Genomic DNA, 19457 nt, shown 5'->3' with positions numbered 1-19457 from the left:
AGCACTTGCAAAGGAAAGCATTACCCCGTCTGAACACGGATGGCAGAACGCAGCCACAATAAACACAACGAAACCACTTGGCACATACCCAATCACTTCTTCCAGTCATTTTCAAATGACATGGTCACCATCTCCTGTGTAAGAAAAGGCTGTCCCTCAAGTCCCCGCCGGTCAGCTGCACACATTTCACACTGGGGATACACAATTCTGTGTCGACTGGAAATCAGATCTCCTCACTCTTCTTCCCCTCTTCATAAAACATTCACAGCTCTTTATTTAACCATGTGCTACAAAGCAAACGCCCCCCACCAATACACACGTACCTCCAAGGTATGTCACTCCAAAAATTTGGAAGCTAAGTATTAAGGAGCAGATTGCTAGCCTTTGCTTGAGGCCTTTTGGAGAAAGGGGGTGTTCAGCAGAACCCCCCTCCCCTCCCCACGAGGCTGCTACCTCTTTTGCACGGAGCAGCGTGGGATACTTCACAGCCAGCTAGGAAATGCTGCCACTTTGCATGTGCACCTTATGTGCCTCCATCACAGGAAAGCCTTACTAGTAAAGCTCTGTGCTAAATCCAAGGACTTGTAAATGCATTTAAATTTTCCTTAAAACCAGTTTTTCTGAGTTATTGGAGATTCCCAGGTTCAACAACACAAAGCCTAAACACTTCAAAAAAAGAAAACGAAAGAAGCAGAGTGATGTATGTCTTCAATTTTGAAATTTTTTAACAGATCGTATTTTCAAGCTTTCCTTCATAAACAAAAAGACTACAAGCTCACTTAGTCTTTAATGAAAGCTAGGATTCTGGCATATTCACTCCACTCCAGAGACTTACAATACCCAAGGGAAACTCCAAGTGTAGTTACATTTGGCAGTTTACAGGACTGATGTCACTGTCCTTGGAGCCTGCATGATCCCTGCCCAGAGGAGGACGAGTTTAACTGCTGACCAGTCTCCTCTGGTTGCCTGCACAGTTCTGGTTGCTGCTTGGCTGCTGTCAGTTTTATATTCCTATTAACTTCTGAACTTTTCCATCCTCTTGGAATAATTCTTATAGCTTCATTTATATATGACTCGGAATAATCCCCCCAGCTTTGTTCACAAGCCACACAATAAATCTGCTTACGTGCACCCACAGCTCTTGGTGCAAAAAAGCATTTCATGCCCAAAGCAGAGATGTGCTGATGCCAGTCCAGCCAGGTATATCGAAATCCAGACATTCTCAGCAAGAACAGAGAGAGAGGCACTGCCAGCTCCTGACGCAGCCAGGGGCTAGGTGGTACCCAGCTCTGGCCACTCTCAAGAGTGAGGAGACCAACCTACATCCCTTAACCAAAGTCAAGCCACAGTAACACAGCTCAGCACTTGAGAACCAAAGTGGAAAGGGCTCAGTAGAAAACATGGGCTGAATATCTGCATACGACAATCCAGAAAATTTAATGCAATTCACCTGAGATTTGGCCAAGAGGGAACACTCAGAAAGACACCCATGCTTGCTTTGAGAGCGTCAAAGGAATGAAAAGTCAAAATTTCCTTTCATTTGTTCCCCACCTCCTGGAAGTAAATACTTTAACTCTGCTCAGATCCAGCTGATGGACTTTGCTTGTAAACTCAGTGCCAGCAGCAGACCTGCCTACACAGAGGGACTGTGGATTCCTCTCAGTGGAAGGGTTTCATGGACACAACGGACCAACATTTGTCAAAGACGGTCTCAGGAGATAAGACGGGATCATCTCTTGAAGTCCCTCTCAGACCTACTTTTTTTTTTTCTACCTCCCTCACACAGCAAGCAGAAACACAGATGGTCAAGTCAGGCTGCAGTTGGGCTGATGGCTGATTTTTGTTCTCTGCAGTTACATCACTCTTAGGTGACTCAACTTTCCTCCTCAGTTGGCTCTTTCAAGCAGGCAGCCCTTTGGACCAGATTTTTCCACTTCAGGCTGTTCAAAGTGCCTAAGCTACAAGTAATTAAAATGTTTCTAAAGACAGTGTGAATATTCTACTTGGATTAATCACAAACAAACAAATAAAAAAAAATAATAATAAAGGTCATCTTATGTAACAGACCACAAGTGGGAACAGAGAATACAGCTGGCAGCTTCAAGTGGGTCCCCACAGGCCATCCTTATCCACCATGAAGCCATTGTACATCAGGCAGCCTCTGTTCAGAGCGAGCCTACATCTGGAACAAACTAGCATGCTACAGATCAGAAAGGACGCACGCTGCCAGAGCGACGTGGGGAAGCTCGCCTTCTGCCTCCTCCAAGTGCATACCATCAAACGCTTGATTTCATAAGCACATCATTAATAAAACAAAAAGGAACGTTTTTCCTCGGAGTGTTGAGGAAAAGAAATAAATAAGTAAAAGACATTGGAGCCGTTCTTCCCCCCTTTCACCAGCTAATTGCAGGGGAGTTTAAAGGGGTTTGACTGATTTTGACTGTGCCATGTTCAAGAAGCTGCAAATCTATGTTTAGAAAGGAAAAATTGCTTTGAAATCTTGTATTAAAGAAAAGCTTGGCAGGAGCAAGGTGTAAACAAATGGAAAACAGAAACACAGTAAGTAGTTAAAAAGCTAGACAGTAAAATGGAAAATGTAAAATAGTTGTCTACAAAAAAGCACTTTCTGTCACAGCAGCAATTCAGCTGAACCTGGTATAAATAAGTAACAATTTTTAAATAAAAACAGAGATAAGCCCTGATGAGAATACCAATAACCACACAAGGTCTGTACGCACACAGTGACTGCCACGGGCCCTACCATAGCCCATGGGATACCTTCCTTCCTCTGCATTTCAACACGGATTTTTACTGTCCATCTGCACCGTTCCCACTTAGGAAGTTCACAGGTTTTCCCCTATAATAGCCACAGAAGCAAAGCGCAAGCTTTTCTTCACTGGCCACGAAGCTGCTTTGGAAACGTGACACTTAAGAGAAAGTTCTAAGTTTCATGCAGTAAAACCAAAATTACTTCAATAGGCTTCATTGGGAGCTGGCAGCCAATGTGCTGCTCACACACAGCTGAAAACCAGTATACAACCAGAACAAAATCTCCCAAACAGAAATGCATCGCATTCAGACCAGCAACGACCAGTGCAGCATCCTCTTCTACAGGGACAGGGAATACACTGGGATGGCCACGTCAGCACACCACTCCCCAGCATCCTCCACTGATGTGGGATAAATTAAAAGCACTGCTCCCAGCTGTCTGCCCCACCTTGGGTCAAATCGTGCCTCCTCCCACTATCCCCATTCCCCAGCCGGCAGGTGGGAGAGATGGATCAGTAGCCGGGAAATTAACTTGCATGATCACATACCAGGTGAGTAGCTCAAACACGTCAATCTCAAGATACAGTCAAAAGCCATCACTCTTCACATCACAGATATTAGTGTGAATGACTCAGTACCAGAAAATCATGCCAAAATCTGATTTTTGCAGATTCTTAACAAACCAATTATTTCATTAGTGGATAATAAGTATATTTTTCATCTGATCTCAAGCAGGTTATTTTTAAGGCTGATTTGACAGCGGGAATCCTGCTTTCATCTGCTGCCTTGGGGTTTGTTTTCATCGTTGTACAAGCAAGCTAAACAACTCCAAGACAAATCAAAAGGGGGGGGGGGGATGGGCAGGGGGCGGAATATCTACATTTATTTGCCAATAAATTATTCCAAGACAGAAGTTCTTTGTCCATCACTACTGCCTATGAATATTTTTTAGCACTGAGCTACTGAAGCCTTTGGCTTCTACCTCTGAATGATGCAAGCCACACAGTAGGTATCTCCTACACCACTTGAAAGAGGGGGGAAAAAAACCCAACGCCCAAGTAGCCCTTAATATGAATTACACAGTGTTGACCATGTGAAGTTTCCATGTCTTCAAAATAAGCAGGAGCCAGCAGTACAGACACAACTCTGATTGCATTCAAGTGTCCACTACTGATCCAACAACTCACCTTGTTTGGACAAACAGCCACCAGACACTCGGCATTCTTTCATTGAAACAGCAGTACTTTCCCCAAGGAAGAGATGTGTCTTAGGGGACAAAGCCTGAGGGAAAATCTAAAGCAAAAACATACCCTCCCTCAAATACAAACACACAATTAAAATACACAAAACAGGTATCACAGCAGAGTGGATGAAAAATCTGCAACTTAAATTAAGAGTGTCCCCCAGGGATCCGCCTCCTGAGACAGACTGCTTGTTGACATCATTTCCTTGGCAAGGGCTTTAAACATTTTATCAGCCACTGCAGACACCTGAACTACATCATCACCCCTTACAAGAATCTGCTGGAGTCATTTGTCATCCCAAGCCATCGCCATCTGGATTGCAACCTCCCCGGGCTGCTCCCTTCTTGCCATTGACAGAGGCTTTACTGCACCATCAGCCAAAGGGCTTCTCAGCTATCCCTGACCCTGCAGGGTTAGAGCCCAGCAAGTGCTGGGCTGGGAAGCTCAGGCTTTTAAGTGTTAAAAAGTTTTCGCGTTCCCTTGGGTATCTTGCCCACACTCATCCTCTTGCTGGGCTACTGGGAATGGTTAGTTGGTTAGTTTGAAGTTTCTCAGAACACTCTCACCGCCTGCAGTAGATTAAAGTCCATCCTAGAGTAAGTCACCATGTTCCCACATCAGCTAAAGACAGGTCTCTCCTGGGAAATGGTGTTACATCTGTCAGCGACATGAATCCTTTGGGTTTGCTACGCAGTTTCAGCACCTGCCTCAAAAATTAAATGTATGTAGCTTTATAATCTCAACTAACACCTGAAACATTACAGCACCTAAGCAAACAGCATACTCTATTTTTAGGCACGTCCACTTGGTTTCAAACATTCACACTTAATGATTAAAACATAAAATGGTGTGAACTTATATTTCAGCTAAAGCCAGTCCTTTGCATTCCAGTTGTGAGTTTGCTGTATCTTTAAATACCCACGAAAAATGAAAAAAAAACCAACCCCACACTTTCAGTGTAGGTGGGAAATGCTTTCGTACTGGTGCTCTCACCTACGGCTGGTGCTAGCTGAGCACGGCCGAGACCTCCTGTAACACAACCTCACACCTATCTGTGCTGCCTTTGGGGACAGCTCATTTCCATCAGTGAGGACTCTGTTTCAAGATGACAGATTAAAACTTACTCATTACAACTTACCCATTACCAGACTCTCTCTACACCCAGCCCTCCACCGCACCCTTGGAAAATTCAATCCAAAAACAGAATAAAAGGACAGATTGCTATTCAAAATTAAGATTTACAGCTACCACAGCTGTGGCTATCACTTAAATCACAGCAAAGAAAGGCAAAACCTTAGAGTCAGTTGAAAAAATCTGTCAGCTAGGAGACTTAACCCCTGAAAGCTGTGACGACGGTTGTTTTACTGCAAGGGGGAACATAACTGGCAGCACAATAATAATAATAAAAAAAAAGTTACTGTAATTTCACTATTAGTTACATCAAAGCACTTCCTAAAACCTCAAGCAAAAGCAAGGCCAAGTTTTGCCAGCACTGTACAGCTGCAATTAAAAGACAGCCCTTGTCCCTAAGAGAGTTTACAACCCAAAACAGGCAAGAGAGAGGGAAGACATGTTTATCACAGTGCACATTAAAACTTCAAGGCAGTAGATAGCCCCAGGATTCATGTTAATGAAAGTTGGAAGCAAACACAACAGATAAAAGACGTTAAGAACAGAAACATATTCTGAGGAAGGCCTTTACATGACTAAAGGTGTCTACATTAAGAACTAAAAATAGAGTTATTTATGTCTAAAACATGCATCATATGAGTTCCATAAAAGCCTTGATGAAACATTAATTACTGCTTAGGTTGCCAAAAAAAGTTGATGTAAAGCAGCTCAGCTTCAGTGGAGTACCTTGCTCACAGCAAGGTTTTCATTTTGGTACAGCAACTGGATGAGAATGTTTTTTTCCTCCATCACATTCAAAAAATAGTAAAATGCTTAAAGCCAGTACATCATTTCAAGCCTCATGTTTTGATTCCTGTAACATGCATTAGCCTTCCTCTTCTGCTTGGCAAGATAAGGAATATTTTCCATTAACCAAAACGGAAGGCAAAGCTGGCATTTACCAATGCTAATCGGTAAATACTGCTATAGAAAGGCTGTCAGCCTTTCCTACCTACAAAGCAAAATGCAAGTCAAACGCATTCACCATTTCCTGAGACAAGCCACCTTAAAAAAAATATAAAAGCAATATTGGGCCCAAACTAAGAAGAGAGTTGCTGATAAAATGAAACCAAGTGTCACACAGCTGCAGCAATACAAAAGCAAGTGCTGGCTGGCAAAGACCTGGCCAGTCTTTTTACGTACACACACATCTGTGTGCACCTGTGTACACACTCACGAGTCTGGAGAGGGTTGTGGTCTATGAAAGCTGGGCTCAGTTGGTCTGTAAGACAATAAAGCTGGTGAGACACACTGCTCTGGCAGCTCCAACCCACTGCAGAGTAACTTGGGTTAATAACATGGAGACAAGATCTTGAAGCCCCACTATAACCCAGATCTCCCCCGAAAACCTTGTGAGGCGTGGCATTAATGTCCCCTCACCTTCCTGCCTCTTTTCTTTTATTAGATGGTACACCTGCTTCAGAAGAACACCAGACACACTTTATGGGGGGCCACCAGATGCTGACCTGTTTCCATCCTGGAAAGGCATCCCACCACAGCCCCACGCTGCTGCGCCACCACCAGCCTGGGAGACCCAGCGTGCACCCTGCACTTTTCCCATGCCATGTTTTTCTCCCAATGGAAAAATGCCCAAACGGAGAGCCTCAGCCCCTCTCCCCTGCTTCCCATTGCTATTAAAGCACTTTGCCCAATCTCCTTTACACAGCTCCCACCACTGACTGCTATATTTGGATCTGGATTTCAATCCCTTGCTCATCTGGATGCTTATACAGAAGCAAGAGGATTCAAGGGGGTTCAGGAGGTGTCTCATTTTTGCTTTTAATGATTGCTGTACAAGGACTTTTCAGACCATCCTGCTGGAGCCAGAGGAAGCAAAGGTAGCCAGTCTGCTCTGGTATACTTCATCTCCAGCCAGGCTTCTTCTGGTTTCATCAATGAAACCTCTGTCAGGCTGGCCAGACCTGGATCAGTCCAGGTCCCTTTTGATAGCTACACTCCCACCCCTCACACTCATAACCCTGGTCCTTGCAGCCTTAGTTCTGATCCCTGTCCATGCCAGCTGTACCTGACCACCTCTGGGCACTCCTAGGGGCTGCACAGCTAAGGAAGCAGTCCACAGGTCTTCCAAAAACACCACACCAAAAACAGAGGAACTGAGAACAAAAAGTGAGGGATTCTGTCCTACCAGTCAACACAATGAAACCACAAAATCTGTGTATTGTGAAGAAACCTCCTAGTTTCCTTTTCTTTATCATTTTTCAGCTGACTCCAGCAGCCCCTCCCCATACTCCTCTGTCATCAGTGTCCTTATAATTACCAGCCTACAAAACTCCACCCTGTCTCAGGTCACTGAATAAAAGTAGTAAACTTTTCTGTAGCTAAGCTCCCCAACCTTCCCAGGATGTGACGGATCATTACTCTGGCTCTGAGATTGCCTGGTCTTAAATCACTGCCCACAACTCCCGCTGCAGCCAGCCTGGGTCCTCTCCAAGGTCAGGTCTGGTTCCCAGCCCTTTGGGATCTTCCTGCCAGGTAGATACAGCCTTGCTGCTTTGAATCCCCATGTTTTAAAGGGCATTTCAGTTTATCCTAAAAATACTGCAGCACAACTTAGCCACCTGTAAACATTAAATGCCGCCTGCTAATTGACAGGTACAATATTTACTGAGGGTTACATCCCAGCAAGCAGCCGGGCAGATTTGTTTATACATAGCGCCAGCAATGCCAAGCGCACAGGAGAGACAGACCAAGATGCGGGAGATGAAAGCAAGCCTGAAGAAGGGGACTCACACATGCACACAAACCAGTAACACAGGAATCTCCTGGCAAGTTCACTTGACAAACAGTATTCGTCTCGCCTCTTGTTTCACGACTTCAGCATTGCTGTTATTAGTAGCGTGCAGCAAGAAAACAGGAGAACAAACCTACGGTCATGGGAGAGGAGGTACCCAGAAAGCAAACAACACTGAAGACACATGGATGCCTCAAAAGCACTGCCAGCACAACACCCCCAAGGCATTGACCAGGAGCTGGCTGCTGGGTTCAGTACAGCAGAGGCTGAAGACATGCAGATATGACGCCATCTCTCCTCCCCTGTTCTGGTGATGACAGCATCAAAGTGACTTTCTACAAGGAGAAAAAAGCCTTTTTGCCTGGACTTCATAGTCCAATTTCAGTAATTTTCCAGTGTCCTGTGGTAGGGAAAAGGGAAGGAGCAGTGGGGAGGAGCAGAGGAGTGTGGAGGACCTGTGATGTCCTCCCGCAGCAGTGTCAGTCACCGAGCGGCTTCTGGAACTCTTTCCTCTAGCCTGCAGCCAACCTCTAGCCCGCGGCAGGCTGGCTCTCATCCTCTCCAAGCAAGCACAGTGCTTCCCAGAGGCCAACAGCCCTGGATATTCAGTTAGTCAAGGCGCGAAGGAGATGGTGAGTGCGGGCCGGGCAGTGGGGATGGAGCTGCTCTCCCTGCAGAGGGTGCGCTGGCAGGGCTCCCTGCTCAGGAGAAGACAGCTCATCCTGTGTCTACAAGAGGTTTGGCTCACACTTTGAAGCCTGGAAGGAGGCTGCAACTTCTGACACAACATCCTGGATGCTGTTTTCAAACGCCTCCTGACACGGCTGGATCTCACATGCCCAAGTGCCAGGTCACGCTTTGAAAACAGAGCTGGAAGTGAGATTTGAGGCTCCCAAGTGTCTTTATTCCATGCCTTTTAAAATTTTTATTTTTTTTAAGAGGACTCAATTTTGAAAATTTTATTCACTGTCACTGTTCAATACTTACTAAGAAACTGAATTAAGCCACTCGTTACTCTGATAGCAGTTACCCCACAGATGCTAAAGTGATGAAGTGCTGGGCTTCTGTAAGGCCCCCTTATCTTTAAAAAGCAAAGGATGAGCAAGGCATGCTATTCAGGCTCCAGCTATTCATATTTCTCCTCGCTCAAATGTCAGGAAAATGTAATTAATACTGACACACACAGAGGTCATATTTCTAAGCAAAATATTGGGGGAGTGAGGGGTGTAAAAGAGAGAGCGAGAGAAGCAATTTTACTAAACAGCTGTGCCTCCCAAAAGACTTCACAACAGATATACCACAACTGAACAGATTATAGCTCCTAAATTTGCAGTGACTCAACGAAGATTTTACATTTTACAAAGCCATCGTGTATGTGCTTTGCATTAAAAATGTATTTATTGCTCAAATTGAGATGTGTATGTTCTGAATTTAACAATTTATTTCTCAAACCAAAATTACTCAAAATATCAAGATAACAATAGCACAAGATTTCTCCGGATTGAGAGTTTGGTGGTTGTTTTTGTTGTTTTGTTGTGGTTTTTTTTTTTAAAAAAAAAATATATAGGCTTTTCACTTAAAACAAATTCTGATCATCTTCATTTATAACACGTGTTTAATTAGACATCTTCAGAACAGATGCAAGAAATTTTTATATGGACCAGACCTTTCAAAGTACTGAAGGATTGATTTATTTATTTAAAAACTGCTAATGTTTTCTTTCAGAAAGACTGCAATTAGGAGGTTTGCAAGAACAGTACATTAACATCCTCCCCTTCCTGTTGCACCATGACATCCAACGTGCCTCACTGATGGGAAGAGCAGGTTTTCTCAATTACACTTCTTCAAGACCAGCATTTCTTAAAATCAGTTTTAGCTCCTCCAAATACACTTTAAGCTAAATATAAGTTCACAACCACCCCACAGTAGTACTGCAGAGCACTAATTCCGGGACACATTTAAACCCTTGCTTTCCTCAACATAATGATGTCCACTTATACTGCTCTGTTACCAGCTTTGAAGTCTTAAAACCAAACCCAGCTGCTGCAGCAAGCCACAAGCCCAACAAAGGAGGGTTCATCTGTTTATACTATCAGTGTCTCTGGAAAGATTGGCAGACAGCTTTTCTGGTGTTAGATATATACTGAAACCTGATCAAGGCTCAGGTTAGTTTTCTCCATTCAGCAATGCTGCAATTCTAGTCAGGCAACAAACCCCAAGATCTCCATTAGGATGAAGAGACAAGCGATGAAACCCCCAATCCCACTGTCATCCCAAACATTAACAAATCATCCATCTCATCAACTTGGAGCAAAATTCACAATAACTTCCACGTGGCCCCCAAACACTGGCCAAACAAGTTTTGTAACACAAATAAATGCACTGTGGTTTGGTGCACTGAAAAGGAAAGCTTCAGATTCCAGTGTTACTGTGAGCTTTAAGGTGTCGTCAAGCTCAGAGCTAAACATGAAGCCCCGAAGGACAAAGCAACCATCTTCCACTGACACCTCCTGGCCTCGTGTCACAAGGTCATCAGCTGTCTCAACAAAAGAAATCCTGAGGCCAACCCTGACAGGTCAGAGATACAAGGGTCTTCCCCTCCATCACAGACAGAGCATGACAGAGGTTTTTCACCATTATTAAACTCTCTAATCCTCCCGCCACCCTGTTTTTGGCCCCATCACATTGCTTGGTTCCCCAACAGCACAGGTTGTCACGCGGAGGCTCAGCCTGAGGGCAGAGCACTGAAACCAGGGAAACTGTTTGAGAAACTCCCTTAATTCACTTGCACGCCTGCTGCTTCCTTCTCTAGAAAAACCCAACGCAAACGTACCTGGGCAGACTGGTCACCAATGTCCGGCACACCACCATCTGACAGCCGGCACCGGTACTGCCCCGTGGTGCCCCGAAGCTGTTCCTCCCCATTGCTCTCTGCTTCGGAGGTCTCTGGCTGGGCAACCTCCACCTCCATGGGAGTGCAGTGCCCGTTGCCGTTCTCCGAGCCTGGCTTTTCTTTGCTGTCCTTGCCACCTGGTGTTCTGGTGATGACCCCAAACTTCCTGGTCCTTTTCCCATTTTGAGCTGCTCTGTCGCCAGGTTCGGGGCTGGGCTTGGCTTTGGGGTCGCAGCTGTTGCTGTTGTTGCCGTTGGAGGGAGGAAGAGGGGCTTTGCGCTTGATGCGGCGCAACATGATCAGGTAGACGAAGCCGCCATTCCAGCACTGCTCGGCCAGGTAACTGCAAGGAAAGGGATGCACAGGGATTACCGACTACTCTCCTCATGGTCCCTGCATCCCACCCAGGCACCCCAACACACTGCGCCCTGTGATGTTCATGCACTTTCTCAGGCAGCTTATTACCCGGTGCGTGGACATGTCATGACACTGAGGCATCAGCAAATGCTCTCTTCCTTCAGTAACAGAGGGAAGTAATACCAGGAATAACATGGGGAATAACAGCCCTACCAGCCACCCAGACCGATCCCACCACAGTGTAATACAACCGGTAAATGCCACCAAATGTGTTCCCAGTTGTGCAGCCCAACCTCTGAACCTGCAGCCCAGCAACATGGAAAGGTGAAGCAAGCAAAGCAAAGCAGAGAATGTTTCCAGTGGGGCATTAAAATAAATAATATTTTTTTTAATTAAAAAAACAGGCAGGCTTCATTTGTGCAGCAGCCCATAGAGCATTTGCATCTGAAATGAGCCTCCTTAGTGAAACTAATCTTCTGCTTCGACGTGCATTCATGCTTTGAAGGCCTCAGGGAAAAAGAGAAAAAAAAAGAAAAAAAAAATCAGCTACCGGCATAAACAGGCATACCACCAATGGCCTCAGTATGGCAAAGCGTGGCACTATAAGCCATCCTGGCTCCTGTAAGAGGACATGGAAATAAGGCGGGCTTCCTTTACAGCAAGTGTATTCTAATCAAAGCAAGAGCCAAGTCATCTCACTGTACAAGGAGCAGCCAACTTGTTCTCATACCAGAGCAAAACATCGCCTCCTCTCCCAAAGTCTCTGGACATGCCTTGAAGGTATTAACATTTCTGCTTCAAGCACTCAGTGACCTTACAGAAACTGCACCCATTGATGCAAAAGGGGAATCTAACTTCATGCCTCTTTTGGGAAAGGATATACCTCAACCCAAATTCTTGAAATATTTGGGTTCTGAGCCAAGGGTGTAACCAACAGAGAGCACAAACAAGCTGGAATTTGTACTTCACAGGTTTGTATGTGCCCTTTCAGACTAATTCAGGCCCCAAAATATATTGCCTTTCTCACTAGTGAAAGCAGCAATAATGTCCCAGAACATCAAATAAGCTTCTGCTGCAGCTGCAATGAACCCTTCACTAATATGGAGCAGTTGCGGAGCCTACAGCTATCAGAGGAGATGAGAAACTAGGTGTGGAGTCAAACCATAGAAGATCCTAAGAGAAAATAACACAGCGCTTGCAGCTGAGAGAGGAGGAGCAACTCAGAAGTCTTCCACCAGTATTTTTTTCCTCCCTGATGCTTGTAGGCTGATTTTCCCCTTCCCTTTCTTAAAAGTTGTTTGGCCTTAAATACAACCCTTCAAACTCATTCCTGCACAACGGTGACTTAATGGCAAAACAGGAAAAGCAGCTATGATAACCCCTGCGGCAAACTTCGGTACGGTGGAGTGAGGAAAGCACTCCCAACTACTCAAAGTAATCTGGACCAGCCTGGCAGCTGCTGGAAATAACACGATGGGTGCGTGCTTCTGTCCAGGGACATGAACTGATAGTTTCAGTCCACTTCTTCCCAAAGCTTAGATGTCCCCCACAGACAACCTCAGGATTCAAATCACTTATATTTAATTAGGAAGACCGATGCCCAAATGAACATGGTGACTACATAACCTTAAAAGCAGCCCTGGAGCAACAGAGGGGAAGGACAAGTATGCTGGCTGTGCTAAATTTCCCCAATGAATATAAACCGGACTCCAACTCCCTGGACAGACCACTCAGCAGTTTTCACCAGGCAAGCCTTCTGTGTGGGTGTGCATGTCTTTTTTTAAACATTAAGGATATTTAAATAAAGACCTTAAACCATCTTTTTCAAAACAGCTAAAAACAGCCAGCCAGCGAGCCCTGCTGGTTGTAAAACCTCTGCAGCCAAGGTCAGCCGTCTGGGTGGCCACGAGGTGACACCTGGCTCAGGGAGGGAGCCAGGGCTGGCAGAACCTGAAGGATTAGCCTACAAAAAATTCCAGAACTAAGATTGAAGTATCTTTGATTATCAAGTTAAAAGAAAAAAATCTTTTAATCAACAGAAAAGGGTCAGTTTTGTTCCAGAAACAATATGGGCTGCCTGTTTTTCACATTTATCTTTCAACTCAAATTTCAAGGCAGCCAGTAAAGTTGATTAAAATTCATTACTTTTGCTTGCAGCAATACCACTGCACTCTGATCCATCACACATAAGCCTGATAGCATTGCTTCTCCTGGCACACAAAAAGAGAAAAGCAGCTCCTCTTCCCATAGTCCTGTGGCTTACATGGGTGCTGCCCACCCTGTTTTTATGCAGAGTCAGTTCTGCCTGACTTGTTTTCATGCAGGTTCAGGTATGGGTTTTTTTAAGAAAAAACACCAATCTCTATCTCTGAACTAATCACAAAAACGATGTATTTTTGAATGCCAGTAACCAAGCGCATGCATTAATCAACTACTTGATTTAGGAAATAAGGTGAACGAGAGGGAACTTTGCGTATCTCCAAATAAAGTAATTTTATAAAGGCAAAAATAATTTACCTTTTCGCCTCCACTCGTGGCACTTTTATTCTGTTTGTAAAGTGTGAAACTATCAAAAGGGAAGAAAGAAAGGAGTGTTTTTTTCTACCCACTGTTCACAGACAACCATCCCTACAGTCTGGAGCAGGATTACAGTAAGCTGTAATAGATGCAGCTGCGCTGAAGTCAGCGGAGCCGTGCTGATTTACTCCATATGTCAAGATGGCCTGTATGTTCCAGGCATGCAGCCTGTAGTACCTCACGGGTTTATGTCTTCTTGAGTAGTTCTCGGCAGTTCAAAGCACACAATAAGTTTTCAGGAAAAAAAAAAAGTTTTCTCTGGGTCAGTGAGCAATTACCTTAGCACAGGACCAAATGACTACATACACCAGATGATGTCAGGTATTTCCAGACAGGGTAAAACCAGCTGGTACCAGTGATACAGTAAGTGGCATCATTATCTCAGAATTTGTTTCAAACCAAAGACCAGGCACCTGTGCTGGAAAGCCAGCCCTAGTATAACACCAAGCATATGACAAGATAGGAAACTAACATACCAAAAATTTGTGCTCATTTGCTGTATTGTTCTCCCAAGACAGGGCCGTTAACCAAAGGAGCATGAGCCACCTTTAATTTCTGCTAAGTACATGAAGTCTACATAGCTGGCTTCCTTTTCCTTTGCCATTTCTTCCCCTGCTTAAGAAAGAATAAAAAAACCGCAAAAACCCAGGGAAGCACAGCAAGGTCTCAACACTGGACAAAAGACAGGAAAGGTTGTATTAAACAAGTTAGAACCTTCAGAATTTTAATCACTATCAATCCAGGAGCGTCCCACGTCAGGGAGTAACATGATGGAGTCAATAAAATGTAATTATAGAGCCTCTAGACTGCATAAAACTGCAAAAGCTAGACAGGACCCCAAATCTCACTTCTCAAGGGGGTTTAATGTGCGCAGTGTAGACAAGCCTTTTTTTAGATTTGGTCCCTGTAGAGCACTCATAGAGGTTTTAGCAATCAATACACCAACTGTGTGTGTCAGGCAGGGCAGGATCAGAGCTGATGAGCATACACACAGCTCTCAGCACAGATGTGGGGAATCAGCTGCAACCTTCAAGTTGTTGCTCAGTTTGAACACTGTCTTCAGCTTGGATGGAGAAGGTGCATGGAACAAAAATATCCCTAATGCAGCTTTGATTGATCCAGATTTATTGAAAACTGAGACTCTAAAACTAACTGTTCCCCATTTTAGTTTGTGAGGGATGGAGCAGGATTTGGTGAAAGCCCTGGATCTTGTATACCAGCTAAGAAACCTTGGACAGCTACTTCTAAGGCCACAGAACAACACATAACACTTCTATTATCACTGATTTTAAGAACGCAAAAGATTTTATGAGCTCATCATCCATCTGTGGTATTACTTAGCAAATAAAAATATTTTACCAGCAAAAGACCCTTTCACCCTTTCTGTATTTGCCAGTCTTTGCAAGGTAGTGTCAAGTCTCCTTGGCACAGCTAGGGGTCCCCTCAGACGCTGCCGTGTCACCTCACCAAGCAGGGTCTGAAATACCACTGAAACACCAGTTTGGAAACATTTCCCACGAGCACACTCAGAAGGAAGGACCACCCGGCTGCTCCTGATGTTTTGATCTCACCCTGGCACCAGTTCCGATAAAACCCCAGCCTGTATAAAACATCAGCCTTAACCAGTGGGGCAGACTTGCTCTTCTCTGTAGGAGAGAAATAATAAAAATGTTAATAATCCTGAAAAATAGGGGGAAATTATTTTACAGTTGAAACAGAGCTGGGAAGTTACATCTCACAAAGCTGAACCACAGGCTGGAAAACACAACCAGCAGCTGGTATCAAGGGGCATTTAATACTTTTTGTATCAGAGCTGTAGAGATGGATGCGTCCACTTCCTTTGGAAATTCTTTTGAGTTACAAAGCCAAATCCCCTTTCCCCTCTACACTGCTGAACTGATTGCTGTGATCATAAAAACTGATAAACTCACTGAGTTTATTCCAAGTTCCTTGGCATTGTGTGAGAAGTTGTCTGAATCTGAAACGGTGTCTTAGAGTAAGCCAGTCATTTTTTCATTTTTATGTATATACATATATATGTATGTGTGTGTGTCCGCCTATATAAATATAAAGTTTACAGACTTGACAAGAGCATGCTGTGACAAGCTCTCTGTCATATCCCATCTTACTTGAACAAATGCAGACAGCCACACTGAGTTACAGAAAAACCAAAGCAGACCCAGCAGCCATAAGAAAGCATCTGGATCCACTTTAGGACCAGAAATATTGAAGAAGTATGTTTATTTTACACTAATAATACTATTTAACATTTCTCCAGAACCTTTCATCCTGATAGACCAGAAAGTGTTTTGGAAATGATACACACAGAGCATCACTGACATCTCACCAGCCAACCCATCATGCAGCTCACCAGGGCATGCAGGAGAATCCTCAGCTGAGACGAATGCATTCAAAGCCCCCGCCTAGCTCCCCCAGGATGTGTAATGCCCTTAGCAGGACAGACAGACTGCTAATTTTTATGCTTTTCTCTGAAAGCCTCTGGCATGGTAAAACATCTTGAAACCCAATCTTCTTTAGGCTGGAAATACAAAGGGCAGTGCAGATTCTAGCAGAACTGAAGCCTCCGGCCCCAAGGGGGATTTTAAAAGCTGAACTTAACAAACCATCTCTCCATGACAGCGGCAAACGAGCTAACTTGCTTTTCAGGTAAAGCAGGGCAAATTAATGACTAACAGATAGTGACTGATGGAAGGGCACGTGGCTCCTCATGAAACACTCACCTCACTGCCCTCACCATGCAAGAATGATCAGCTCACAGAACAGATTTTGGCAACCACCGGGAGGTAATTCTCACATATTGCCATGTCTCTAGGCAGGAGCCGACTCTGCCTTGATGCATGCAGCCAGAGGAAAACACCGAGCTATGAAGTCTCAAGCAAACCTTGCTGCTGCTGAGCTTGCAGGATGCTTTACCTCCTTGGGTTGTTTTACCTCCACCTCTCTGGAGGACTAAGCTCTCCAACCACAATTTATCTCAGCAGAAAGCAATGGCATTAGTTAACCCAGCTGCTACTTCAACATACTCTTGCAGGTGCAGAGCTACAGCACACCAGAATGACTTCGATCCAGCACCTCATCACCAACAAGCCCTTTCCTGCCCTGAGCTCTGCTGGTATTGGCACACGCAAGGGATGCAATGTTCTCTGCCTGCCTTTTAATAAACAGGAGAGGCAGAAAGGGCAAAGGAGAAGTCAGTCATGGAGGTGAGAGACTAGTAACACCCAGGGAAGTGCATTCAAACAGCCCAGGGTATGCTAGAGGGCTCCCACCTCCCTCTCCAGGAGGATGAATAACCCTCAGCCCTCGGCTTGTGGCCAAGGTTAAGCAGCACCTCCCTGAGCCCCACAGAGGCTGTGGCTCTCTACACCATACTGGGTTTTTCTCATTGAAGGCTCATTCCAAATCGGTGGCTTTCTGGAGAACAAAACTCTGAATCCAGGGTGGGGGTTATTCTGTCTATGGCGTATTTTTTACTATTAAATTTATAGCAAGGAATGCAACTAGACCTACTGAAATCTTGAAGGAAAAATTAATTTGGAAGTTAAATTTCAAGGTATATTTCTGTGGCCTTTTCTAAACCAGTACAAGCATGTTTGGTGCTGATTACAGCACTGGGGTGAGCACAGATAGTGCGGTGCTCAAAGCTACAGTTTTAATCCAGTGATGCTCGAGCTGCTTGCAGGCTGGCTGCTGTCAGCCTGTAAAACACAACACCACACCAACTTCTTGAGAAGCAACAGTAGCAGCAAGCACAAGTAGGGCAAAGTCTGACCTGTTCACCAGAGAAACCAAACCATTAAGAATTTGATGTTCAAACAGGAACAAATGCTCCAGCACCCAAGTCTGCAAGACCCCCAGGGCAAACACGCTTCTGGCAAGGCTGGCAGGAGGCCCCGGGCAAGACCTCTTTGTCCACTGTGAAATCCTGAACTGTCAGGAAAGCTGAAAAGTGAGTGGAAGAAGGATTGCTCCTGTGTTTTCATGGGCTCACTGCCTGCTTGCAGCTTTTGCTGGAAGATGGGATTCAGCTCAGCGTTGCGACATAGGACCATGACTAAAGTCTGATGAGACACTTCACTCTACCTGGTATCAATGCAATGATGTGGCTTTGAATTTGGAAGAATTGAATTCCTTTTCCCTTGTTGTGCTACAAATCGCTTACAGCACCCCAGGCAAGTCTTTCCATGAAAAAAACCCAAGGCCAACAGCATGTCTTATCCCACAGAGTTTCTGCAGGGTCTAAGGTGGTGAAGCCACTGGCTTCAAGTATTAGTTTCACAAAGATCTTACATATGGGATTGGCCAAGACCAACGACCACCACAGCTTTCCTCCCACCCTTTATCCTGCTCAGGTGCTGGTACAGTCATTTGAGCAAGAGTACAAACAAACCCAATACAGGAACCAATGCAGCTTTACATTAACCCAGCCAAAGTGAACTTTCAGAAATCAGACCTCAAGATGGGGAGTTTAAACCTAGCCTAGCGCTCTGACGTGGTCACAGCAGCACAGAGGCAGGGGCAGGAGAAGAACAGGCTGGCAGTGGCAGGGGACCATGCTTCTGCTCCCACCAGCAGCACCCAAGCTCCTACCCATGTACAGCAGAGACACACGCGTGGCTGCAGCCCGAGGGAAGGGAGCTGCACACATGTTACAGACAGAAATGCTGGCTGGTTTCGGTGGAATGGCATTTGTACCTCCAGTTCCTAAAACTGAAAGGACAGGCATCCTCACCACAGATAATGCAGCTCAGCTGAATTGCATCCCCGTCACAGGTGTGGAAAGAAGACAGGCTAGATCACTGCAATTGTGCTGGCACAGCACAAAACCCACACTTCTGCCCTGCATGCTGCAGAGACAGCTCAGAAGCACTTCCAGGGCTTTGGGAGAGACAAGCAGGGCAGGGACCCCAAAACACCCTGCCCATGGATGAAGGATGGCCTCACTAAGCCCTCTCCTCTCACAGAACAAACATCTGAAGAGGATGACTTGAGGAGCTGCACAGCTTTTCCACACCTAAAGGAACCCCCTGAGCTGTGACAGACATCCTAGACATAACATTATGCAACTGTAGTCAGCATAAAATCCTCTGGGATTTGCCGATTTACTGATTGTGCTAGTAAAACAGAGCAGTGAAGTTGCTTCCAGAATGCAAAAATTTTGGACTCAAGCTTTGCAATGCACCCAATCTGACTAAGCAGACAACTCCCACAGCTGCATATAAAAGTCTCAACAGACAAACATGGTGCTTTTTGGGTTTGGGTCCGAGAGGGTCACCCGAGATGGGTACTAAGGAGACAAATTCTATTTGTTCCTTGGTTAGTAGCACACTGTATAAGCAGAAGTGGTGTAATCCAGCCAAACAATCACGGCATTGAATGCTCCAATTTGTTAGTCCAGAGCTCTGCTGCAAACAGACATTTAGCTGGACACATGAACACACTCACAAATATTATTTCCAGTTACAAGAAAACAGAGTAATTTAAAATGGCTAGTTGTCAGTTTAGAAATTACAAATACTAGCTTTCTGCCTTTGCTGCAACAGGCTAAAATGACATCCAGTTACAACTGGGCACTAGCATCTGCAATTATTCCTTGATCCATGCTGTGATGCTGCTGCTCTGATGTGGTCTCTCCTCCCACAACTGTTTCCTGCTCTCCTGAAGACATTCACGC

At 45.0% G+C, this 19457-nt stretch overlaps 1 protein-coding gene across 3 annotated transcripts in view; it reads right to left on the bottom strand.

Annotated features, from left to right (window-relative positions):
- PDZD2 (PDZ domain containing 2) overlaps positions 1-19457 on the bottom strand; it is a 204902-nt gene that overhangs the window by 57781 nt on the left and 127664 nt on the right. For all 3 annotated transcript variants that reach the window (XM_055790933.1, XM_055790934.1, XM_055790935.1), the window contains exon 3: positions 10769-11171. In XM_055790933.1, coding sequence (XP_055646908.1) covers positions 10769-11171 — 403 coding nt within the window. The remainder of the gene's footprint in view (positions 1-10768; positions 11172-19457) is intronic.

Source organism: Falco peregrinus, chromosome Z (assembly GCF_023634155.1).
Source record: "Falco peregrinus isolate bFalPer1 chromosome Z, bFalPer1.pri, whole genome shotgun sequence".
Classification (NCBI taxonomy): Eukaryota; Metazoa; Chordata; class Aves; order Falconiformes; family Falconidae; genus Falco; species Falco peregrinus.
Note: the sequence above shows the minus strand (reverse complement) of the source record. Positions and strands in the feature narration are given on the sequence as shown.